We start from the raw sequence: 27,308 nt of genomic DNA, 5'->3' as shown, positions 1-27,308 counted from the left end.
TAGTATAAAAAGTAAATATGTTTTTTGAAAATAGAGAGAATTTTTGACAGTGGGAGGAAATAGGGAGAAAACAACACAAAAGTGTCCCCACTTTTGTGTTGTTTAGGAGGTTGGGGATATGAAAATGAGGATTAAACTAAACGCCATCATGAACAACATCTCCCATCATTATAGTTATTATTGCTGTTGCTGTTGTATATTTCTCCATACTCACTTTTTTTTTCCATATGTCATTTTTTTGCTTACTGCTGTAACACATGTATTTCCCTACCAGGGGAAGCAATAAAGTTTATCTAATGTAATCTTATTTTATCTAATGTAATCGAACACAGAAACACTCACTTGCATGTACATATTGTGAACTTGTATTATTTTTAATGTCATCCGTTTTGCACACTTGGTGATACTCACCAGGGTCCATGTTTTAAAATGGTATGAGGAGCCTGAATTGGGCTGAGTAATTTATACTGTGTGATGTTTTGTTAAGGAGAAATTAAACTTATGGAGCAGAGCCCCTCCCTCCATGTGACTCTAAAATGTCTTAAACTAAAAGGCAAACTCAACTTGCCTGACTGGCTTAGAGGGTCAGTCAACAGTCTGGCTGGAACACTGAGCCAGAAAGATTCACTAAGCAAGTTTTGTTTTATATTTTTTTATGTTTCTGTAATGGTTAATCCACCACCATGTGCAAGCTCTTTAGTCACAGTAGTAATTCTAATACTAAAATTATAAACTGTGAGCACAGCATAAAATACTAAAATAATTATTATTGTTGTCTATGAATTGTGGAATTTACTGTTTTACAACAATGGCAGAAAAAAAATCATAAAGCAGATGCCCAGTTACTTACTTGCATCAGTTAAATGCTTTAATAGATACATTTTTTACTTTTAAGAGAGAAAAGTCCAGTCCATCACAGGGCCACACATAGACACACAACCATAGTCACTCCTGTGGGCAATTTAGAGTCACCAATCAATTTAACATGCATGTTTTGGATTAGGGGAGGAAACCGGAGTACCCTGAGTAAACCCACGCAAGTATGAGAAGAACATACAAATTCCGGGTTGCGAACCCACGGCCTTCCTCCTGTGAGGCAACAGTGTTAACCACCCATCCACCGAATTTTACATATTTGGATTAAATATGTAAAATAATTAATAGCCTAATTTTTTATGTGGCGTAATTATTATAATTAATTATACACTTTTTCCAGAGTGTAATTTTTAGTTAAAAAGAATTAAAATAGTCATTTATATTTCTATAAAACTCAAAGAAACGGTTTAGTTTTGTAAAATGGTTCACGTTGCTGTGACTTCCGAACTCAGAAAAGTAAAATGCCCGATGGGTCTTGAAGGCAGCACCCAGCAGCAGACAGTGAATGAGGACATCAGTCAGCAGCTCCATGAAGAGTCATGCTTTCTCTCAAAGTTTAGTTTTCGCCCATGGCTAAGCAGTACGACATTCTGTGCAGGTTGCTCCTGCTCGGAGAGACGTGCATGTTGCGCGGTAAGTTCAACCACACTCATCATTCGGGTCAGAGTCAGCCATGTGTCGGACCAGTCAATGTTTTTACATGACCCTGTTTCAGTCGTCCTACTGATCTGCATGTCCAGAATTCACAAGAGTCTTCAAAAGTGGATCAACGCCAAATAAAAACGTATAAAGTTTCCAGCCAGCACTTCCGACACGCCTTGACGTCACGGCTGAACGTGACTTTGTCTTTACGTGACCCCGTCTCGACTCGGCGACGTCCTCTAACTTAGTTGACGTCATCGATCTCGGTGACGTCATTGATCAAGGCTTTGTGGCAGCTGTTTACTCTGTGGTTACTGTCTGAGTTAGAAGATCCGTGAAGTTTGCTGTGTGTGGAAAGGTTTGGAAACATTTAGCAAAAATGTCTGTCTCATTTTACATTTCAAGTTCAGATGATGAAATTGAGACAACTCTGGTTATGAAGCGTGATCTACTCTTTAGCGATTCCACTCGCTACCTGGTAATGGACATTATGGGAGAGGGAACTTACGGTCAGGTTGTCAAGTGCCTCAACTTAACTACAGGCAAGACCACAGCTGTTAAGATCCACAAACATGGTGATAGTGAAAGCATCCTATGGGAAATGGAGATGCTAGAAGCAATCAGGTCTCTGGACACTGAGAAAAAGAACATCTTAAAATTCATAGAAGGTTTTAAGAGTCATGACTTCTCTTGTCTGGCATTTGAAATGCTGGACACAAGCCTTTGGGACCTGATAGTAAACGAGGAAATGTCGCTGAGTCTTAATGAGATTCGCCCTGTGACTCAGCAGCTCATGGTTGCTTTTGAGGCCCTAAAGGATCTTGGCATAATGCACCTGGACTTGAAGCCTGATAACGTGATGCTTGTCAATCACAAGGATCAGCCATTCAGGATCAAGCTGATTGACTTTGGTCTGGCCCACCCAGTTGGGGCGTTGAAAGCTGGAGTGGAAGTGCAAGCCGTTCAATACAGGGCTCCTGAAGTAATGCTGGGCCTCCCCTTGTCTGAAGCTGTTGATATATGGGGAGTGGGCTGCATCATGGGATTTTTGTATTTTGGATTTCATCTGTTCCCTTTTAATTGTAAATATCAGTGGATGGAAGCTGTGCTGCATCTTCTGGGCCAGCCAGAGGAACACCAGCTGAATGATGCAATGTACACCTGGAAGTATTTCAGCAGGGACCATGGTTCCACAACTCAAAGGTGGAGACTGAAGACGCGAGGGGAGTATGAGGATGCAACTGGTATTGAGCCAGATAATTCGGATGATCTTTTGAGCTATGCCAGAAATTTGGAGGACGCAGTAGCGACATGGTACGAAAAACAGGGTGATATTGAATATGAAGATAGGATGGCATTTTTAAGCCTCCTAAAAGGTTGTCTACATCTTGATCCTGCAAGGAGAATCTGTTCACGGGAGGCCTTAAAACACAGATTCCTAACGATGGTTCACCTGGTCGATGAAATGAGAACCAGCTCCTATGTAGATGCTGCTCTTCAACTCATGACTGTTTCCTACCGGCATCAGTCAGTCCATACTGAAAGCAGCTCAGAAGATGAAGACAGCTACAGTGAGTCAGACTTTACGGGACATGTTTATAATTCTTCAAACGGTGGTTCTAAAACCGAAGAGGATTATTCTGCTGGAGAAGAGGCAGTCGCTGACAGTTCCAGCGGTGCAGATGGAGACGTCGAGATTTCAAGTTGCGAATACTCAGACAGACGTTACGACACTGACGTACCCAGTCATGAAAATTTTTATGATGGAGTCGGAGACACTGATATCTTAAGTAAAGAAGACTCAGTCACAGCTTTCAGAGATGACGATAGCAACACTGACTGTTTACTAGTTGCCAGTAACACTAATGACAGAGGTTCAGCTGACATTGGCCCAACCGATGGAGCTGCAGCCTCCATGTCTTCAAAAGACACAGCTGCAGCCGCCATCAGACCCACTAATGCTGATCATGACAAAACCAGACCTGATGGAGGTCAGCGTAGGACTATTTTTCAACGGACTTGCAAGTTCTTCCGTCGAGTGAAGAAGAGAGTAGTTTCTGTCTTTCGGTGTCATAAGAACTGACACCGAAAGACAGAAACCAACCAAGCCTTTGTTATGTGGACAGGAAGATTCTGGGTTCGAATATCTGGGGCTTTTGTGTTTGGGTTTTCTCCGGGTGCTCCGGTTTCGTCCCACTACAAAGTCTAGAATAATGTCATGACTTTTATAGCATCTTTAAACACAGGCAGTGGTGCTGCTGCTGGACATCGACACACACTCTTCAGGCATTTCTTATAAACGGCGCACATTACACAGCAGATTTTGCTTTCATGAGGGTAATTAAAAAAAGACTGTTGCTATTTATAAATACTGTGGGAGACCATAATAATGTATTGACATCCAACTCTATTTGTCAGTGTGGCCACCCAAACTGAGCCTGGTGCTGCTGGAGATTTCTTCCGTTAAAGGGAGTTTTTCCTCTCCACTGTCACCAAGTGCTGCTTATAAGGGATTTGTTGGGTTTCTCTGTGAAGATGATTGAGATGATTGTAGTGTGTGTATTGCTATACAAATAAACTGAATTGAATTGAATCAATGCTTAATGGTTGTGAATTGTTGATAGATAAGCCAAACTATTTCAAGATGTCAAACTATTTCAAGATGTCAAACTATTTCAAGATGTCACATTGGACAGTGTCCAATGTGCCAGCCCACATTTGGTCATAAAAATATTCAATATGAAATTTCTGATTCCTATTCAAAATGGTGAAGCTAATAAATGACAATAACATTTTTAGTTTTAAACAAGGCTTTGAAAAGTTCCTAATATATATACATATTTATTTATGTGTGACTGTGGGTGTGTAAAAAGAAGAAGTACTTTATTAATCCCCAAGGGGAAATTCAATTGTTACAGCAGTTATTAAATTTGAGATTATTTAAATTATATTGATTAATAATAATTCATAAAGTAATTAACTAATTATTTATTTGGGGGGGTTGTGTGTGTGTGTGTGTGTGTGTGTGTGTGCGCGTACATGCGTGTGTGCGTGTGTGTGTGTGCGCGTTATTGTTTATATTGAGGAATTATAGTCTTATGGCCGTGGACACAAAAGACCTCCTGAATCTCTCTGTCTTGGCTTTAGGGGGAATTAGTCTGTGGCTGAATGAACTTCCCATTCGCCACAGTTCCTCATGAAGTGGGTGGGCAGGATTGTCCAATACAGAGTTTATTTTGTCCACCATCCTCCTCTCTGCCACAGACTCCAGACTGTCCAGTTCCAGTCCAACAACAGATTTTGCCTTCCTGATCAACTTATTTAGTCTGTTGGCCTCACCAGCCTTGATGCCACCTCCCCAGCACACAACTGCAAAGAACAGTGCACTCGCTACTACAGACTGATAGAACATCTTCAGTAGCTTGTTGCACACACCAAAGGAACAGAGTCTCCTGAGGAAGAACAGCCTGCTCTGTCCTTTCTTGAAGAGGGCATCTGTATTGTTTGACCAGTCCAATTTGTTGTTAATGTGGACTCCAAGGTATTTGTAGGAGTCCACAATCTCTACTTCGTCTCCACGGATGTTGACAGGGACTGGGGTCTTCCTGCTCCTCCTAAAGTCCACCACCAGTTCTCTGGTTTTCTTGATATTGAGCTTTAGACAGTTGTTGTTACACCAATCAACAAAGCTTTATATCAATTGTCTGTATTCCTCATCGTTATTATTATTGATGCATCCAATGATTGAAGAGTCATCAGAGAACTTTTGGAGGTGACAGGTTCCTGAGTTGTAGCGGAAGTCTGAGGTGTAGAGTGTAAACAGGAATGGTGCCAGTACAGTTCCTTGAGGTGCACCGGTGCTGCTCATCACCACATGAGATAAGCAGCCATCTAAGCGAACAAACTGTGGCCGCCCAGTGAGGTAGTCTTTGATCGACTCCACCATGTCTGCAGGAACTTCCATATCCTGCATCTTTGCACTTAGCAGGTGAGGCTGAATAGTGTTGAAAGCACTTGAAAAGTCAAAAAACATGACTCTGACAGTGTTGCCTTGCCTCTCTAGATGGGAGTATGCTCTGTGCATTAAGAAGATGATGGCATCTTCCACGCCGATGTGTTCCTGATATGCAAACTGCAGGGGGTCCAGAAATTCAGACACTTGAGACCTCAGGTGTTGCAGGACCAGTCTCTCAAACACTTTCATGACATGTGATGTTAGCGCTACTGGTCTGAAGTCACTAAGGGTACTGGGACGGGTTCTTTTTGGTAATGGGACAATACAGGAAGTTTTCCATAACTTAGGCACCTTTTTGAGCCTCAGAGAGAGGTTGAAGAGTTTCTGAAAAACTTCTACAAGCTGTCCAGCACACACCTTAAGTATTCTGGGACTGATCTCATCTGGTCCTTTTGCTTTGTTGGCCTTTAGTTTAGCTAGTTCCTTCCTCACCTGTTCTGTGGCAAAGGCTGGGCCTGTGTATTGTGTTGATGATGAGTCACATGGTGAGGGCAGGGGAGGAGGTATTGGAGGTGAGGTATACTTCAGTGTTGTATGGCTGCTGATAGAGGAGGTGGCATCAGTGGGCCTTGGGGAGGCAGCATTGGCAGAGATGTTGGGTGGGGGGATGTGAAGAGACCCCAAGGCATCAGCTAAGGTGGTGTAGGGAGGAGGGAAGGTGTGTGAGGACAATGGATCAGAGTAAGAAGCAGAGGTGGTGTCAAATCTATTAAAGAACAGGTCAAGTTCATTAGCAAACTTTGAGTCTCCTTCCACAGCAGTGTGTGACTTCTTATAGCCAGTCATTATTTTCATCCCGTTCCACACCTCTTTGATATTATTCTGTCTCAACTTGTGCTCTACTCTGTCTCTATAGAGCTGCTTTGCCTCCCTCAGCTTCCTCTTGAGTTCCTTCTGCGCGGCTCGGAGTTCCTCCTTGTCTCTTGCCATGAACGCCCTCTTCTTCTTGTTGAGGACGCCTTTAATGTCCTTATGTATCCATGGCTTATTACTGGGGAAACAACAAACTTTTTTGGATGGAACAACAGGTCCTCCTCAGCATCCTTTGACCAACCTCTCACATACCTCTTGGTAGCAGACTGTTGTCTTACCACGGGCTTGTATGTTGGTGCTACATATATTAAGTTGTGGTCTGATCCACCAAGTGGGGGGAGCGCTGAAGAGCTGTATGTCTCCTTCACGTTGGCATATAGGAGATCAAGAATCTTATTTTCTCATGTTGCACAGTCCACATACTGTTTGAAGTTGGTCAGAGTTCCCGAAATACTGACATGGTTAAAATCCCCATTAATTAGTATAAGGGCACTGGGGTGTTTTGTCTGGAGACCAGCGACAACTGTGTGGATGATGTCACATGCACTCTGTGCTGCAGCTGATGGAGGAATGTAAACAGTCACAACAATGGCGTGTGAAAACTCACGGGGCAGGTAGTATGGCCTCAGTCCAACCACCAACAGCTCAATGTCTGGAGTACAGATGCAGTCTTTCACTGTTACATGTCCCTGTTACATGTCTGGGATTGCACCATTTAGAATTAACAAAAACAGCAAGACCACCTCCTCTTTTCTTGCCTCTCTGTTTCCCTCTGTCCGCTCGCACTAGTGAGGACCCAGGCAGTTCAAGCGAGCTGTCCGGTATATTTTTATTCAGCCAGGTCTCGGTGAGGCAAAGCTAGCTACACTCTCTGTACTCTCGTTGGCTGCTAGCTAAAGCTGTAAGTTCATCCACTTTGTTGCAGAGTGATCTCACATTTCCCATAATAATTTTTGGGAGAAATGGTTTAAATCTCCTACGTTTTTCTCGATGCTTCACTCCTGCTCTGCAGCCCCTCCTACGCCTCCTCAGGTCTTGGGGGATTTCAGGTTTTATACCAAGAAGCAGACTTGTTCCCTTAAGAGCTAACAGTTGCTCTCTTGTATAGATGCCGTTGGCACAGAAACGTATATTTTCCAATGCAGTTTCCATAATCTCCGTATGTCTCTCCACAGGAATTAGAAAATCCCAACTCATCCATTTCATCTGTTATCAGAGAGAAAGCATAGATCTTGGTTTGACTTGGATTAACAGATGATAATTCAGTAAAAAACTTGCAAAAAACAAAAAAAAACAGAGGAGCTGCTATAACTGGCTGCCACCTAACAGGCGCCGGTATTCTGTCAGGGTCCTTGTTTTAAAAAGACGTAATGACCCAGTAAACATCTTGAAACTGCATTTTGTTCTATGTTATCTTTTTTCTGCTTGATTTGTCCTGGACTAATGAGGGAACAGGCCATACCTGGCCATGAAACATTTATTAGCTACCCAAAATTGGGGTGCATGTATATAAATGGCTGTAATTGCTAAATGGTTAATGCCAAACTGTTGAATTAACCTTTTGAATTAAAGCTCAAAGTCGTCACTAATGTAATGTTTTATTTAAAATTCAGTGTGGTGGTGTACAGAAGCAAAATGCCAAAAAAAAAAAAAAAAAAATTAATAAACCTTTAGAAATGTAACGCACATAATATGAATGAAAATAAAGGAGAGAGTATAAAAGAAACAAAAACTAAAGATAAATTGTGAAAATGATCTGTACAGGACTTGGTAAGACCTTAAAGCAGTGGAGAAAATGCTAAAATGGTACAAAAGCAAAAATGTGTAGTTTTCTTACAATTTTTTGTTCTGTTGCCATCTGATAGTATAAAAAGTAAATATGTTTTTTGAAAATAGAGAGAATTTTTGACAGTGGGAGGAAATAGGGAGAAAACAACACAAAAGTGTCCCCACTTTTGTGTTGTTTAGGAGGTTGGGGATATGAAAATGAGGATTAAACTAAACGCCATCATGAACAACATCTCCCATCATTATAGTTATTATTGCTGTTGCTGTTGTATATTTCTCCATACTCACTTTTTTTTTCCATATGTCATTTTTTTGCTTACTGCTGTAACACATGTATTTCCCTACCAGGGGAAGCAATAAAGTTTATCTAATGTAATCTTATTTTATCTAATGTAATCGAACACAGAAACACTCACTTGCATGTACATATTGTGAACTTGTATTATTTTTAATGTCATCCGTTTTGCACACTTGGTGATACTCACCAGGGTCCATGTTTTAAAATGGTATGAGGAGCCTGAATTGGGCTGAGTAATTTATACTGTGTGATGTTTTGTTAAGGAGAAATTAAACTTATGGAGCAGAGCCCCTCCCTCCATGTGACTCTAAAATGTCTTAAACTAAAAGGCAAACTCAACTTGCCTGACTGGCTTAGAGGGTCAGTCAACAGTCTGGCTGGAACACTGAGCCAGAAAGATTCACTAAGCAAGTTTTGTTTTATATTTTTTTATGTTTCTGTAATGGTTAATCCACCACCATGTGCAAGCTCTTTAGTCACAGTAGTAATTCTAATACTAAAATTATAAACTGTGAGCACAGCATAAAATACTAAAATAATTATTATTGTTGTCTATGAATTGTGGAATTTACTGTTTTACAACAATGGCAGAAAAAAAATCATAAAGCAGATGCCCAGTTACTTACTTGCATCAGTTAAATGCTTTAATAGATACATTTTTTACTTTTAAGAGAGAAAAGTCCAGTCCATCACAGGGCCACACATAGACACACAACCATAGTCACTCCTGTGGGCAATTTAGAGTCACCAATCAATTTAACATGCATGTTTTGGATTAGGGGAGGAAACCGGAGTACCCTGAGTAAACCCACGCAAGTATGAGAAGAACATACAAATTCCGGGTTGCGAACCCACGGCCTTCCTCCTGTGAGGCAACAGTGTTAACCACCCATCCACCGAATTTTACATATTTGGATTAAATATGTAAAATAATTAATAGCCTAATTTTTTATGTGGCGTAATTATTATAATTAATTATACACTTTTTCCAGAGTGTAATTTTTAGTTAAAAAGAATTAAAATAGTCATTTATATTTCTATAAAACTCAAAGAAACGGTTTAGTTTTGTAAAATGGTTCACGTTGCTGTGACTTCCGAACTCAGAAAAGTAAAATGCCCGATGGGTCTTGAAGGCAGCACCCAGCAGCAGACAGTGAATGAGGACATCAGTCAGCAGCTCCATGAAGAGTCATGCTTTCTCTCAAAGTTTAGTTTTCGCCCATGGCTAAGCAGTACGACATTCTGTGCAGGTTGCTCCTGCTCGGAGAGACGTGCATGTTGCGCGGTAAGTTCAACCACACTCATCATTCGGGTCAGAGTCAGCCATGTGTCGGACCAGTCAATGTTTTTACATGACCCTGTTTCAGTCGTCCTACTGATCTGCATGTCCAGAATTCACAAGAGTCTTCAAAAGTGGATCAACGCCAAATAAAAACGTATAAAGTTTCCAGCCAGCACTTCCGACACGCCTTGACGTCACGGCTGAACGTGACTTTGTCTTTACGTGACCCCGTCTCGACTCGGCGACGTCCTCTAACTTAGTTGACGTCATCGATCTCGGTGACGTCATTGATCAAGGCTTTGTGGCAGCTGTTTACTCTGTGGTTACTGTCTGAGTTAGAAGATCCGTGAAGTTTGCTGTGTGTGGAAAGGTTTGGAAACATTTAGCAAAAATGTCTGTCTCATTTTACATTTCAAGTTCAGATGATGAAATTGAGACAACTCTGGTTATGAAGCGTGATCTACTCTTTAGCGATTCCACTCGCTACCTGGTAATGGACATTATGGGAGAGGGAACTTACGGTCAGGTTGTCAAGTGCCTCAACTTAACTACAGGCAAGACCACAGCTGTTAAGATCCACAAACATGGTGATAGTGAAAGCATCCTATGGGAAATGGAGATGCTAGAAGCAATCAGGTCTCTGGACACTGAGAAAAAGAACATCTTAAAATTCATAGAAGGTTTTAAGAGTCATGACTTCTCTTGTCTGGCATTTGAAATGCTGGACACAAGCCTTTGGGACCTGATAGTAAACGAGGAAATGTCGCTGAGTCTTAATGAGATTCGCCCTGTGACTCAGCAGCTCATGGTTGCTTTTGAGGCCCTAAAGGATCTTGGCATAATGCACCTGGACTTGAAGCCTGATAACGTGATGCTTGTCAATCACAAGGATCAGCCATTCAGGATCAAGCTGATTGACTTTGGTCTGGCCCACCCAGTTGGGGCGTTGAAAGCTGGAGTGGAAGTGCAAGCCGTTCAATACAGGGCTCCTGAAGTAATGCTGGGCCTCCCCTTGTCTGAAGCTGTTGATATATGGGGAGTGGGCTGCATCATGGGATTTTTGTATTTTGGATTTCATCTGTTCCCTTTTAATTGTAAATATCAGTGGATGGAAGCTGTGCTGCATCTTCTGGGCCAGCCAGAGGAACACCAGCTGAATGATGCAATGTACACCTGGAAGTATTTCAGCAGGGACCATGGTTCCACAACTCAAAGGTGGAGACTGAAGACGCGAGGGGAGTATGAGGATGCAACTGGTATTGAGCCAGATAATTCGGATGATCTTTTGAGCTATGCCAGAAATTTGGAGGACGCAGTAGCGACATGGTACGAAAAACAGGGTGATATTGAATATGAAGATAGGATGGCATTTTTAAGCCTCCTAAAAGGTTGTCTACATCTTGATCCTGCAAGGAGAATCTGTTCACGGGAGGCCTTAAAACACAGATTCCTAACGATGGTTCACCTGGTCGATGAAATGAGAACCAGCTCCTATGTAGATGCTGCTCTTCAACTCATGACTGTTTCCTACCGGCATCAGTCAGTCCATACTGAAAGCAGCTCAGAAGATGAAGACAGCTACAGTGAGTCAGACTTTACGGGACATGTTTATAATTCTTCAAACGGTGGTTCTAAAACCGAAGAGGATTATTCTGCTGGAGAAGAGGCAGTCGCTGACAGTTCCAGCGGTGCAGATGGAGACGTCGAGATTTCAAGTTGCGAATACTCAGACAGACGTTACGACACTGACGTACCCAGTCATGAAAATTTTTATGATGGAGTCGGAGACACTGATATCTTAAGTAAAGAAGACTCAGTCACAGCTTTCAGAGATGACGATAGCAACACTGACTGTTTACTAGTTGCCAGTAACACTAATGACAGAGGTTCAGCTGACATTGGCCCAACCGATGGAGCTGCAGCCTCCATGTCTTCAAAAGACACAGCTGCAGCCGCCATCAGACCCACTAATGCTGATCATGACAAAACCAGACCTGATGGAGGTCAGCGTAGGACTATTTTTCAACGGACTTGCAAGTTCTTCCGTCGAGTGAAGAAGAGAGTAGTTTCTGTCTTTCGGTGTCATAAGAACTGACACCGAAAGACAGAACCAACCAAGCCTTTGTTATGTGGACAGGAAGATTCTGGGTTCGAATATCTGGGGCTTTTGTGTTTGGGTTTTCTCCGGGTGCTCCGGTTTCGTCCCACTACAAAGTCTAGAATAATGTCATGACTTTTATAGCATCTTTAAACACAGGCAGTGGTGCTGCTGCTGGACATCGACACACACTCTTCAGGCATTTCTTATAAACGGCGCACATTACACAGCAGATTTTGCTTTCATGAGGGTAATTAAAAAAAGACTGTTGCTATTTATAAATACTGTGGGAGACCATAATAATGTATTGACATCCAACTCTATTTGTCAGTGTGGCCACCCAAACTGAGCCTGGTGCTGCTGGAGATTTCTTCCGTTAAAGGGAGTTTTTCCTCTCCACTGTCACCAAGTGCTGCTTATAAGGGATTTGTTGGGTTTCTCTGTGAAGATGATTGAGATGATTGTAGTGTGTGTATTGCTATACAAATAAACTGAATTGAATTGAATCAATGCTTAATGGTTGTGAATTGTTGATAGATAAGCCAAACTATTTCAAGATGTCAAACTATTTCAAGATGTCAAACTATTTCAAGATGTCACCTTGGACAGTGTCCAATGTGCCAGCCCACATTTGGTCATAAAAATATTCAATATGAAATTTCTGATTCCTATTCAAAATGGTGAAGCTAATAAATGACAATAACATTTTTAGTTTTAAACAAGGCTTTGAAAAGTTCCTAATATATATACATATTTATTTATGTGTGACTGTGGGTGTGTAAAAAGAAGAAGAAGTACTTTATTAATCCCCAAGGGGAAATTCAATTGTTACAGCAGTTATTAAATTTGAGATTATTTAAATTATATTGATTAATAATAATTCATAAAGTAATTAACTAATTATTTATTTGGGGGGGTTGTGTGTGTGTGTGTGTGCGCGTACATGCGTGTGTGTGTGTGTGTGTGTGTGTGTGTGTGTGTGTGTTTGTGTGTGTGTGCGCGTTATTGTTTATATTGAGGAATTATAGTCTTATGGCTGTGGACACAAAAGACCTCCTGAATCTCTCTGTCTTGGCTTTAGGGGGAATTAGTCTGTGGCTGAATGAACTTCCCATTCGCCACAGTTCCTCATGAAGTGGGTGGGCAGGATTGTCCAATACAGAGTTTATTTTGTCCACCATCCTCCTCTCTGCCACAGACTCCAGACTGTCCAGTTCCAGTCCAACAACAGATTTTGCCTTCCTGATCAACTTATTTAGTCTGTTGGCCCCACCAGCCTTGATGCCACCTCCCCAGCACACAACTGCAAAGAACAGTGCACTCGCTACTACAGACTGATAGAACATCTTCAGTAGCTTGTTGCACACACCAAAGGAACAGAGTCTCCTGAGGAAGAACAGCCTGCTCTGTCCTTTCTTGAAGAGGGCATCTGTATTGTTTGACCAGTCCAATTTGTTGTTAATGTGGACTCCAAGGTATTTGTAGGAGTCCACAATCTCTACTTCGTCTCCACGGATGTTGACAGGGACTGGGGTCTTCCTGCTCCTCCTAAAGTCCACCACCAGTTCTCTGGTTTTCTTGATATTGAGCTTTAGACAGTTGTTGTTACACCAATCAACAAAGCTTTATATCCATTGTCTGTATTCCTCATCGTTATTATTATTGATGCATCCAATGATTGAAGAGTCATCAGAGAACTTTTGGAGGTGACAGGTTCCTGAGTTGTAGCGGAAGTCTGAGGTGTAGAGTGTAAACAGGAATGGTGCCAGTACAGTTCCTTGAGGTGCACCGGTGCTGCTCATCACCACATGAGATAAGCAGCCATCTAAGCGAACAAACTGTGGCCGCCCAGTGAGGTAGTCTTTGATCGACTCCACCATGTCTGCAGGAACTTCCATATCCTGCATCTTTGCACTTAGCAGGTGAGGCTGAATAGTGTTGAAAGCACTTGAAAAGTCAAAAAACATGACTCTGACAGTGTTGCCTTGCCTCTCTAGATGGGAGTATGCTCTGTGCATTAAGAAGATGATGGCATCTTCCACGCCGATGTGTTCCTGATATGCAAACTGCAGGGGGTCCAGAAATTCAGACACTTGAGACCTCAGGTGTTGCAGGACCAGTCTCTCAAACACTTTCATGACATGTGATGTTAGCGCTACTGGTCTGAAGTCACTAAGGGTACTGGGACGGGTTCTTTTTGGTAATGGGACAATACAGGAAGTTTTCCATAACTTAGGCACCTTTTTGAGCCTCAGAGAGAGGTTGAAGAGTTTCTGAAAAACTTCTACAAGCTGTCCAGCACACACCTTAAGTATTCTGGGACTGATCTCATCTGGTCCTTTTGCTTTGTTGGCCTTTAGTTTAGCTAGTTCCTTCCTCACCTGTTCTGTGGCAAAGGCTGGGCCTGTGTATTGTGTTGATGATGAGTCACATGGTGAGGGCAGGGGAGGAGGTATTGGAGGTGAGGTATACTTCAATGTTGTATGGCTGCTGATAGAGGAGGTGGCATCAGTGGGCCTTGGGGAGGCAGCATTGGCAGAGATGTTGGGTGGGGGGATGTGAAGAGACCCCAAGGCATCAGCTAAGGTGGTGTAGGGAGGAGGGAAGGTGTGTGAGGACAATGGATCAGAGTAAGAAGCAGAGGTGGTGTCAAATCTATTAAAGAACAGGTCAAGTTCATTAGCAAACTTTGAGTCTCCTTCCACAGCAGTGTGTGACTTCTTATAGCCAGTCATTATTTTCATCCCATTCCACACCTCTTTGATATTATTCTGTCTCAACGTCAATCTAATGAATATCTAAAGCCTGCACTTTATTGTTTCAACGAACTCCACTCTTTACTCATCACTGAGTTTTATTCTTACAGTTAACGCATCTCGGTGCAGAATTCCTAATATGCTAATTCTAATTACATTGAAGAAATAAACTAAGGTTTTGTTTTCCTGCACAAGCAATGCAGGTGTCAGTGCAAACACACTTTTTTGTGCACTTTTCTTTGAGTGTCCATTTTTTTGTATCTAAGCTTGACTGGGAGTTTTCCTGTGAGTAATAGTACAGATGGATGTAAATATCAGCATGTTTGTTATTAACCATTAAAAACATAATCCAGCTGAGACTCCTGGGAATTTCGTTAGTTTACAGGTTACCAAACCAACCAAAGTATATTTTTTACCTGAAGATGGCATTAGATGAAATCCTTCTGAGAGATATTTTGCTTAAAACCATAAATGCCAATTGGAATGAAATGAAATGTTAAAATAAAACAGATTAGATGTTAATGTGAATATGTATTTAGTTTGGGAAGTGACAGTTAAGTGTTAAATTTACATTTCTGCTTCATAAAAAAATAAAAAATACTTAGGTGGCCTATAACGTCTTATTAGCAGTACTTTGGTCACACATATCTAATTGACTATGCAGCAGACAATAAATCAGTGCAGCATGTTTAGATCCACATCCAAGCACTGGCGTGACTAAACAATAGTCTTTGCTCTCATGCCAGTCAAACTGTAGTAATGATTCACTACTTGGAAAAGACAGGGAATTGTGTTTCTTGACCTTAATAGATGACAGCTTTAAGTCAATATGAGGTTAGACTAAGTGACTTCTAAACAGAGCAGGGGAGAGAGACAGGGTTGTGCTTATCTGAACGTCAGTAAAATGGTGGTAATTAGCTCTCCTTGGAGTAGCCACTTGACATGTTGCTGAGGCACTGTAATCATCATATCACCTACTGTAACTGGGTCATAACACTGCTTGGGGGTGGGGGGCACAAAGATCTGGACTTTTTCCATGGGAAAAACATGTCAAACATAATTAGCTTTTTAGAGTATGAAGTATGTCTTGTAATGTAATATCAAATCAGTGCTTTGGAATTTGATGTTGTACTAGTGTGGCAGTGAAAATACAGAGTGCACCTTGAGTGCAAAATGAATGTTATTAAAAACAGAGAGGGAAAGTCCATTCATGCATAATATGATGACTCCAGTGAAGCTGTCCTTGTTTTACCTTATGGTTTAGATTTTGCTTTCCCACAAAATGAAAAACAATGAATGACATGCTAGTTGCCACAAGCTGTTGCTAGTATATTGTTTGTATAACTTTCAGATAAGTTTAATCAAGCATGCATTTCACATCCAGCAAGTTATTGATATCCTGTGATCAATTTTTTTACTTCAAATAGAAGTATTATATTCCATCTAGATGCTGTCATAGTATTTGAGCATGAAACAGCTGCAGTGGTTGATGGATGATCCACTGTTGTCCAAAGTGACGAAATGGGAAAAATAGTGAGGATTATTTAATGCCAAACTTTTCACTTCAAATTAATTCAAAACAAATCCTGAATCCCTAACACTAAGCAATACCGAGAGTGATAGATGTTCCCTTAAAAATATATAATTATATCACATCAATCATATTAGTTCTGTTAGACAGTGGAAGAAACCATTCAGATTGGTAGCCTAGAGCATCATCTCTGCTCTAGTGTGGGTTGTATCTGTGGTGTGATGTGCCAAATAGAACAGCTGGATCCTCTCATGCAGGTGCATTCTTAGATTCATTTCAGAAACAGCAGGAAAACAAGAGTAATGACTCAACAAAATCTATTCTATAGATAGGTGTACCAGATCAGTTTGTTTCTTCCTTGCCTCACCTAAAAGCCAAGACCAAGAGCAGTAAAATAGTTAGATGACCTTGTTCTTGTGGTTCTTGCAATTGAGACAAGCAAAACAGTGCCAGCATGTTCTGAGACAACTAATCCAAAATGTCAACGGCAAATTCATAAAAGCATACTCCAAGCAAACTAGTTCCTACAATGTGGACTTTTTGACTAAGTTTGCTGCAAAGCCAAAGTAGGTGAAAAAAGCTATATGTCATATAAAGGAAAGCAGACTGCTGGGAATTTTAGTAATATGATGCAAAAACCAAACAATGGAAAAAATAATGGCTCTGTGGGTCTGTTCAGCTGGGGGGAGAACCGCTGAATGGTGATGTCATCAGGTACAGGAAGTAGTATATTTAGGAACTCCTGAAGCCAACCTGTTCTCCAATGAGGAGACTGGGAAGACTTGGGGAGGATCTCACCCATAGTCTTTGCAGAGGTCTCTCAGGTAATTGGGAAACTCCTCAGTGGCAGGGCACCAGGTGTGGATGAGATTTGCCATGGATTGCTGAAGGCCCTGGATATTGTGCGATTGTCTCGGTTGTCACACATCTTCAATGTTGCATGGAGTACAGGGATAGTGCAGGGTGCCAAGTTCTGTGGTATCATACTGCTCAGCATTCCCGGGAAAGCTTACACCAGGGGACTTCAAAGGAGGCTTTGACTGACATCCTTGGATCCAGGATGAACAATGTAGATTCCATGATTCTCACCTGGAAAACAGTGGATTGCTTCCTTTAAGTGGGTAACGAGTTGCTGCCTTAAGCAAAGGAGTTCAAGTATCACAGGGTCTTGTTCTTGTTTTGTTGAGAATAAAATGGAGTGTGAGATCGACAGAGCTTGGTGCAGCATCAGCAGTAATGCTGTGTGGGGGCTCTGCCTTAGAGATCAGGTGTAGAATTCTGACATCTGAAGCGAGCTTAGAGTAGAACTGTTCTTCTTTTGCATTAAAAGAAGCCTACTTAGGTGGTTCAGACATCTGATTAGGATATGTCCTGGACAGTTTCCATTGGAGGTTTTCTAGGGACGTCTAAATAGGAGGAGGCCCCGAGGCAGACCAAGAGGATGCTGGAGAAATTTTATGTTTCATTTGGCCTAGGAATGACCTGGGATCCCTCAGGAAGTGCTGGAATTAGTTGCTGGGGCAAGAAATCAGAATTGGCTTAATGAACCTACTGCCACCATGACCTGATCCCAAGATAAGTGGCAAAAAATGGAATGAAATGAGCTTTCCCTGAAAATCGTGATGTGACTAGCCAACATCTCAGGTTATTTTAGCTTGAAGTAGTTACAAAATGGCTCATTGGCTGTGGCTCTAGGCTTGATTATATAAAAAGGTTTGCTGGTCACATTAAGTCACTCGGTCATTAAAAAAATAACAATTTTTGTTATAAATTGATAGATATTATGCATTAAGCAGTCCAGTGCCATAGCATTAAAGCTTATAATTGAGATATTGATAATGGGCTGTAGTTAATGACGCATAGCTATAAGCTACTGCAAATGGACAGTGCTGTTATGATAAAAGAGAGCCAGCAATGCTGACTCACCCAGTTATGACTGTTGTTGTTCAGAATACTGCATTCCTCTTTCTCCTTCTGTCTCTTTCTTTTCTCTACCTCTCTCTCAGCAAATCTGGAGTATAGTATGAGCTCTAGCTGTGCCACGTGGACCCAGGCTACCTGCCAAGGCCTGTCCACATGCTTTGCCATGAGCACTCTGTGAAAACTTGGGAGTGAGCTACTTGGGCGCTATGACTGAGAGTCTCTTGGCTTCGCTCTCTTTCTCTGTTATTTCTTTTTCGGTCTGTCAGACTGACATTTTGCCCAGCTATAAGCTGCAGACATTTGTCAAGTTCTGAGGCAGATGTGCTGTAACACTGTTGTATGCCATACATGTTATACTACCCATTTGCATACTGAGACTTGGTAAATCAAATCAAATATTTTGATCCTGCACCACCAGGTGTAGTCGTTACGCACCATACACTAGTTTACACACCATAAACTTTTACCGTTCTTCCTCTTAAAATTGCAGATCTAGTACTGCTTTTTAAGAGACAATATAGACAATAGATTTATATCACCATCTTATGAATGTCCCAGATATAATATTTGTTTGCATCCAAGTTGTGTTTTCCACTACCAAAGACCATCAGTATTTTGGATCTCTGGTAGATGACTTGCTGATTGCTGAGCATTCCTGAAGTATTAGAAGATTCACTTGTGGGTCATCTGGACCTGCTTTTTTTTTTTTTTTGAACTCAGGGTGGTCTGGAACAATTGCTTTTGCACAGATCAAAACCTCCTGGTGCTTTCGCAGTCAAACAGGCATGTTGAATGTGTTAAAATACCTACACCACCTATGTGTTCTGTGAATCTTAGCAAGTTTTTACTGCTTGTGAAGGAAAGTCTTGCATTTGTGATCCCTCCAAACTATTGTAAATACTTCACAGTCTATGGCTTTTTTTGTGGTTAGGAGAGATTTATAGAATCATCTCCACCCAGCATCACTTCACTAATATAAGGTAATTTTAGTGTTTGCCAAATAATGACACAAACCAAATAAGTTTGAGCTTAAGAAGCTGAACATGTTAAATATTTATCAAAAGCATCTGGAGAGAAAAAAATGGTTAAGCATATTTTGGCACTACTTGTCCCCGATGATGCATGATGTTGATTATTGTCAAGCACATTATCTGACCGATATTGCAGGCTGATAACAGTGTTGTATAATAATGATAGTACTTAAAGGAATATTTATTTAGCACAGACAGCCAGGCATTGTCTGAAATCACAACATGTTTTTTAACTCTCACTTCTTTACATTAATGGTTATGAGCTTAAATGTATGTTTACATAAAAAGTGAAGCACTCTCCATTTGTCGAAATATTTTTAACTCATACACACACGCAGTTTGCATGTTAGTTTTCACTGACACCCTACCCCCTTTTTTAATACTGTGAACTATGCCCATGTATTAAAACATAAAGAATAGTGGTTTGTGATAATATTCTAAAATGCTTTAATGTTAAAATGACATTAAATTGAGGCCATTGAGAGAAGAGGTCAGTGAATATTTTAAGGTTTGTTTGTTGTTAGTGGATGACTTTGTGACTAAATTATCCATTATGGAGCGTCATAATGAGTGGAACAATCAAAAGTTAGATCTCAACCATGACAAGGGAAAAACTCTTGAAACCACATAGCACAATTGCTGCTGTGGATAACACCAGTGGGAGTGGCATTTATAAGGAGACAATAAAGTGGGTCTCATGAGAATTACAGGGCGGGGAAGGGTGTGGAGTTTATTCTTTTTAGCCAAGTTAACACAACAACCATGCCACATGACAAAACTGACATCTCAATTCTCACCATGCAGCTGTCCCACCTTCAGAATACATAAGAAACAAAGGCAGCAAAGATTATTATAAGCCTTTTTAGTATGTTTTATGGAGTTTGAATGCTTAACTAAGCCAACTTTCAGCTACTGGGGAGGAACAAAATACATGGTAGGGAAATCCTGTCCCAAAAAGGACAGGGGGATAAGTTGTCTTTTTTTTTGTCTTCCTTGGGCTATTAGTATTTAAAAAAAGCACTCTGCTAAAAATAATGCCGCCTTTTTGATTTACTTTCTATTTCTGGTTTTATTTTGAAGCTAGGACATATGTATATTACATCTGTATTGTGTTTCTGAACCTTGTATACTGACTTTATGTCATGAATTGAAATGCATTTTGTGGTATAAAATAGCATCTAACCTACATTTTAGATTCATTTAATATGACCAGAGCTTTTCCACAGTTGTATAATTATATGGCCAAAGTAAGTAAGATAAATTTACAAACTGTTTGCTGACCACATTGTGTTGGCCAAAAGGGCGTTTTCTGCCCAATACTCTGCTCTCTCACTTAACATTTGCTATAGTTAAAATCATGGGTGCTCATCAGCAACCACACAATGTGACTAAATGACCTCATAGTCTTGCATCAAAATATAGCCAACCATACACAACAAAAAAAAAAAAAAACAGCTTAAGTTACCATGTAAACACACAAGAAGCTGAAGCCCTGAGAGATCTGATGCATTCAGATACAACAGGACAATGACTATGAATATTCATTCATTTTCATTGTAACCACTGTTTTTTAAAAAAGCCACATTTGAGTGAATGGCATATGCAATTCTGATTTGTCAAACATGCACACAAACCTATAGTATACACACCCATCTGACCAAGCACCCATGAAAACAGTAATTCTTATGACAGAATCCCTTCTTCTGCCATCAAACTGTGGGTGGTGCAGGCATTACCACAAAGTGATACAGTAGGATGAGTGTACTGTACATTAACAGATGTTTTCAATAATATAAAGTCTATTTCAGCTGAAGTCTGAGAAAGCAGGAGAAAAAAATGAAGAATGCAAAAGAAGCAATGCTGTCATAAACACAATATTAACAGCGCCCAAGGAAAACAGTGTTGAAATTGTCTTTTGATTCCATTCAGACTAGATCATTGAAGTAGGTTTTGTTGCTACCTGACCTTTTTCCTATCAAAAACAGAGCCAGAGGCAAAGAAACAGGATCATTTCACCATGGCTCAACATGTGGCCATTTGATGAGTGATACTGTGTTTCCACAAATATCAATCCTGTGGTTTATGGCATTAAAACATGGACCTTTCAAATATTTTTATTTATTTACTACAGTACAGGGTTTGCACCTGCCACTGTATTGTCTTGTAGAGATGGAAAGAGAAAATGTCAGTGATTCCAGTGGCAGATAGATAGGTAGATGGACTTTATTAATCCCCAAAGGGAAATTCATGTACTTTCTATCGCTATAGATGTAAGTGTAAAACCCTTGACATTTTCACCACTACACGTAGTATAAAGTATGCTTTGTAAGCCTACATTTTTGTGTATAAATGTATTGCTGCATTATATGGACAATTATCCAGTGTAGAATAGCCATCATATGTAGGAAGTATTTGTGTGTGTGGCCATATCTCCAAATGAGAGGAAAGCCATGTTCTTTTTCTGGACCTGGCACTCCTCTACTGCCACCAGATCTGTAATTAGGTAGCTCTCTGGCAGTATACCGGCTGGTTCCAGGCCTCACAGATTGTATCAAACCTCAAAGGCTTAAGTGACAGACCCATTTACCAGAGAGAAGCTAATACTCAGGTGAGTGCACTGGAACGCTCAAGCTACTTTCTCCTCAGAATATCAATCACGTCTTATTGGGAAAGAATGCTGAAAAGGTCTGAAGTCACAGATTCAAGCCCAGACTGATCCTTTACAAGCGTGTGCACACTGGGGTGTGGTGAATAACTCACTCATCCACGTAAAACGTGACAGATTATCGACCTGACAGAAAACAGGGTAAACATGGAAATCTAGGCCATGATAATAATATCCCTAGGGAAAATGGTTTCAGTGGTGTTGAGAAAGAGATACAACAATCTCTTTTGTGTATTGTAGAGGCTGCTCTGAACTGAGCATTCAAACAAATAGGTTCCTAAATTGCTATCTGAATGGTTTCAGTTAGGAAACTGAAGGTGGTGCAAGGTACTGCTGAGAAGAAAGGTAACCGCCAAACAAAAGCATATTTATTTCTATGACCATCTTTAAAATTTATGGCAGCTGATACAGAATGAATGGCTGAATGAAATAGATATATTGCATGTGCAGTTGATCTTTAATAAATCCCACAACAGCGAGACAGGATTAAGGCAAGGTAAGGAAACAGCTACTTCTTAGGCTCTGCAGCTATGGTGTTCACCAACCTTTCATTTTTTGTGTGGCTGCATGAACACACAATAGAATATAGCTAAGGGAATTTTCATTTTTGGTCTTCAGTCTCAAAGTAAATCACCTGAAAAAACTGGAATGCAATCATTTAGTTCATATTTAACTTAGTTTGAGGAAAAAGCCTACATTTCAACTCTTAACACAGGGCAGATGATGGATGGATGTTGGAGAATTTTACTTACTCTAAAACAAACAAAAAAAAAAACTATTTAACCAGACAAGAAGATTAAGGAGTGGGAAAGAGAAAAAGTAGGTTACAGAAAGTAGAAAAGCTGTCCAGTAATATCAGTTTTGTACTATTGGCCACAAGTCCACTCCACATCATGTGCACTAGGGAGGGTTGACTTGTTTTTTTTGAAAAAGCATTAAGGCAACAGTCAGAATTACTGAGGAATGACATGTCTTGTACTCATTCACCCAAAACCCCAGGTCAGCCATTACAACTACTTTAAACATTTGAAGCTCATGAAATTTGTGAATTTCAAGCAGCAGTAAGTCATGTTTTCATTGAAACGCTCTCCAAAGTGTACATGTTGATCGTATAAACATCTGCTTGGGCTCAATCAATTCTCAGTGGAAATTATTTAAAGTCAATCTTGTAGGGGAAAGAGCTTGTAAGATTCTGCGTGTGTCAGGCTATGGATTCAATTGTAATCTCTCAAATCACAAGGTTGACTTTGGGACCTTCCCACTGAACTGCCTTGTCTGTCCTGCATTGTTTGATCTTTCTAGGGCTGAAACAAACCATTATTTATTTTTGATTAATCAACTGTCGAGTTGATTTTGATTCACTATGGATAGGTGATCTTAAAACCATCCAGTCCTCCACCATCCAGTTGAGACTTGAAAGTGGGACATCCATGGCTGTAGTGATTGTGTCCATCAACTACATAGCAGGGCTTCTTCCTTCCTGCTACATTTACCTTCAGTTTTGCTAAGCATGATGTGCTTTTTCAGTGATTGTTTTCTCCTCAAGATCTATCTGAATTAAGAGAGTAAATGCCGTGCCATTTGAGTTTCCAGTTATGTCTTTGGTTTTACCTGTTGCAATACTTTCATACTATTGAATTACTGATCTGAATAGACTGACATTATCTACTATTTCTGTTTCTTCGCCATCAAATATAATGTCAAAAAAAAAAATTTGTTTGAAAAAGAATTTACAGTGATTTATCAAAATAATTACCAATTGATTTTCTGTCAGCTAATTCACTAACCTTCAACTTTACATGCCAAAATATTTTACTACATTTACTTTCATCATATAAACTTATTTTAAACAGTAATAATATCTTTAACAGTATAATATAATATGTTTTACATAACAATTTTGATAAGCATCCTATAGATTTGTTTTTTTCTGTTTTTTATTGTGACCAAGATAAATATCAAGTGGACCGTTTTACAGTTGAAAAGTCAACCTGTCAGAGCTCTCTAGTGGGAAAACTGTGGCACAACATAAATGACTTCAGTACCTGAACCTGAAATATTCATCTTTGTTTTACTACAGTTTTCATATAATAGTAAAAGAATGTTTTCATAAATTTATAGTGGAAAAGTGAAATAATTAGACCAGACACATAACTATTCCAGATGAATATTCATGTCCTATTCCGCCAGAATGCTGCTGTTTTCCCTTGTCTGTATCCAGTAGTGATAGTAGAAAATGGCGTCCTGTGTTGCGAAACAGCAGTTTCCACTGAGAGACTACAGAAATGATGAGCATGCCATCTGGCCTTTAAACTGCAGTGAGATAAGGTCCTGAGATACCTTACTGAGCTCATGTCTAGGAGCAGGCCCAAACCAAGGCCTGGAACATTTTTACAGTTATAAATATTTGTAAAATATTTCATTGTCCCCACTGTGACGTGGTAGTGATATACTGATTATATAATGTTCTAAAGTCAGATAATGTACAGTATTTTAAGGCTGAGCATTATGAAATGTAGCAGCAATATAATATGGATTTCCAAAGGAATTGTGGGAAAATGAGTGTAAAAGTGGGGCAGTCTTCAGTTCTGAATGACAGCAGCTTTCACAATGTTCTTTTTCCTCACTTGCAAATAGGGCTGTGATTCCTCTTTACCTCATCTCAGAGCAGTTCTAGATAGTGTCTAAATGACACTCTGTAAAAACACACTGCAAGTAGTGCTGGGCCACTATTGGACACATACCTGGGATATGTTAAAATCTGTGTAGGAGTTTTGCACCAAGAGAAATTCTTCGACAGGAAGAAGGCGGCGCATTTTGGAGTCAATGTCAATCAGCTGCTGCAGGTCACAGGCCTCTGGGGTGTAACCATGGCCTTCCAGGACTGACAGAGTCTGCATGTCTTCCTGAAAAAAAAAAAAAAAAACATTTAAATACATCATAGGCCACTGGGTATAAGCTGGCTAAAAAGTAGACATTATCAATCAATTGACATCTAAAACAGGGAAATGGTACAAGTGTGACTCTTGTATTTGGTATTCACTTCTGGATAGCGACCACGGTTTTGATCACTTGTCTCTACATAGCTTGCAGAGTAGCTAAATGCCTACATTTTGACAATTGCTTCTTCCCACTGCCCACCCATTGTTTCCCATAGGATACAAAGGGTGGGCGGTGAGTTCCTGACAGTCCACTGGTGAGATAAGGTCTTGCATAAAGCCTATGATTTAAAAGAAATCACAACTGTACAAAAAGCACAGCTGTATTTTCTGAATCATACTGTACTCATGTGAAAGGGGAGTAGAAGAAAACTGGCACAAGAAAACAGCAAATGTGAAGGGTCTATTTACAAGGAGGAGCACAAACCACAAAAAGCCAAAAGTTAACAAACGAAACCAATAAATCTCTATCACACTGATTTATGTTCCTTATCTACAGCTCTATTCTGGTGAAAAGTTACTCTAATGTTTCTACTATTGCAGAATCACTAGGTGTCAGACAGGCCTTACTTTATGTTCACATCAAGGTCTGTTGACCATGGCATGAAAATATAAATCTGCCCCAGTGAGGGTATAGTTGCGTTACTTAAATTGATATTTAATGAAACAAACACATAAACAGTGAGTGAAATCGTTTGTACAACTACAACATTATTTTGCTAAATCAGAATGTCTCCAATGTTTCTCCATCAGTTATTTTTTTCAAAAGAATCAATATAAAGTTTTTATATCCCCATAAATAAAACTATTGGGGGCATAGGTAATTGTTCTAAGATTACAGACTGCTACGGATTTATTGCCATGGGTTACCAACCACACACAACTGTGGAGCTTGTTAGTATGAGAGTCAGTAGCATCACACAAGTGTGTGAAACAACGAGCAGCAGCTTGTGGTTGATGTGTCCTAAGGGATACTGCCAAGAACTGCGTTAAGTCCTCAGAACTTAGGACGCATCAGTGCCAAAGTCCTGATGACATAAATAATGTGCTTTCTCCGTTATGGCTATTCGTAATAGCATGCCTCGCAATAACAGGAAGTCTTTATCCAGCCAATAAAGAAACACAGAGCATTGTTCTAAAAGTTACAACAAATATCATAAAAAAACAGCAACAACACAAAAAACCCTGGCAATCTGTCCCATCGGTGCAGAATTGTCAGGGTCAAGTTAAATGGAACCGTATGTGAAAGGTAAGTGTGTTCCTTCTCGTTTCTCAACAGACTTCATCTCATCTGACTTCACAAACTGCTCTCACAGCTGTCAAAATGGCTATTAAAAGTAAATTAAAAGTGAAAATAAAAACATCTGAAGTCAGGATGTGTAAGAGGGTTCACAGTGAAATACTCTAGGGCTCCCTGTGTCGCATGATTTAAGATGAATCATCAAAGGAAGCTTGGATTTCTATCAGCACACCCTCAGATGTAGCTTATAGTACGCTATATGAAAATGGGTGCCTTCTGAGATTCAGAGAAACACCACACAGGGAATTGTTATACAAAGGTGCTTATAAAATGAATCCATAACGTGCGTCATTCCATGTGAACTGCATATGGCACTTAACATCTGTTTCATAATTTGAACTGCTTTGAGGAGTCAGAATCTTCTGCCCAGAGGCTGTCTCAGCTGCCAAAAAGTCATCAAAACAGGGATGTCGGATCAATGTTACTCTGTGTGCTATTCTGTGGGCCAAAGTGTGGCTGAGTTATTTGAGAATGTGTTTAATAACATCATTCAAAAGGTCAAATGTTATATAATGACACACAATGTAGAAAATAAGATACTGAAAAGAAACATTCTCTAAATGCAAACAGTGTACTGCAAAGCTGGAAATATTCCTGAATTACACTTCTTAAAAAGTTGAAATTGAAATAAGTTTTAAGTTTAATAAATATAAGATCAAATGTCAGTAGCAGAAACAGTGGATGGGATCATTTTCTGCAATGCTACTTTCCATAACACTGCTAGACCTGAAGGAGGAGCATTATGGAATTTGAGAAAGAGATCCTACAGCATGTGTTGTCTGTTAAGACTTCATGTCAGCCCACCTCGCTGTCTGCACCTCTGGCACTGTCGTCTTCCTCTTCTATTTCTCGGAGGAGCTCGGCTAGACGTTCTCTCTCTGCCTGGGTCAAAAGCACTTGGCCCTCCTCACCACATACTAGCTGTTTGGAAAAATGGCATTGAAGATTATGTGCATAACATTTCAGTGGTGCATTATCAGGCTTAAACGGGTGGCTTAAAATATACTGTTTTCTTTAACTAGAGAGAAATATTTTCCTCACTTAGGAAAAACAAACACTTGAGAGACTTGTGCTAAGTCATGCGATTATACCCCAGCACTGAATTTTGCCTGCCATGAACTTTGACATACCTCAATATTTCTCTTGACAAAGTCCTGTTTTTTCTTGCCTTTGGAAACATCACAGTGGCTGCCTTCAAATTGTCCTTCCTCAGTCTCCTCATGGCCTGCTTCAAATGAATGTCTTGAGCTGTATGGCCTCATTTCACCTGTCAGACACCGCATTCCATTAGGTAAATATTGAAAAAGCAAGTCAAAAAGCTTTAGTATTAAGACTTGGCTAAATCTGATTA

General features: G+C 40.3%; 1 protein-coding gene across 2 annotated transcripts in view; it reads right to left on the bottom strand.

The window, feature by feature from the left end:
• fsip1 (fibrous sheath interacting protein 1) overlaps positions 1-27,308 on the bottom strand; it is a 54,076-nt gene that overhangs the window by 25,298 nt on the left and 1,470 nt on the right. For both annotated transcript variants that reach the window (XM_026303588.2, XM_026303597.2), the window contains exons 6-8: positions 27,088-27,224; positions 26,762-26,878; positions 24,463-24,624 (exon numbers count right to left, since the gene is read on the bottom strand). In XM_026303588.2, the coding sequence (XP_026159373.1) occupies positions 24,463-24,624; positions 26,762-26,878; positions 27,088-27,224 (416 nt within the window). The remainder of the gene's footprint in view (positions 1-24,462; positions 24,625-26,761; positions 26,879-27,087; positions 27,225-27,308) is intronic.

The sequence above is a fragment of the Mastacembelus armatus genome, chromosome 22 (genome assembly GCF_900324485.2).
Source record: "Mastacembelus armatus chromosome 22, fMasArm1.2, whole genome shotgun sequence".
Classification (NCBI taxonomy): domain Eukaryota; kingdom Metazoa; phylum Chordata; class Actinopteri; order Synbranchiformes; family Mastacembelidae; genus Mastacembelus; species Mastacembelus armatus.
This window is presented reverse-complemented; position numbering and strand designations above follow the sequence as displayed.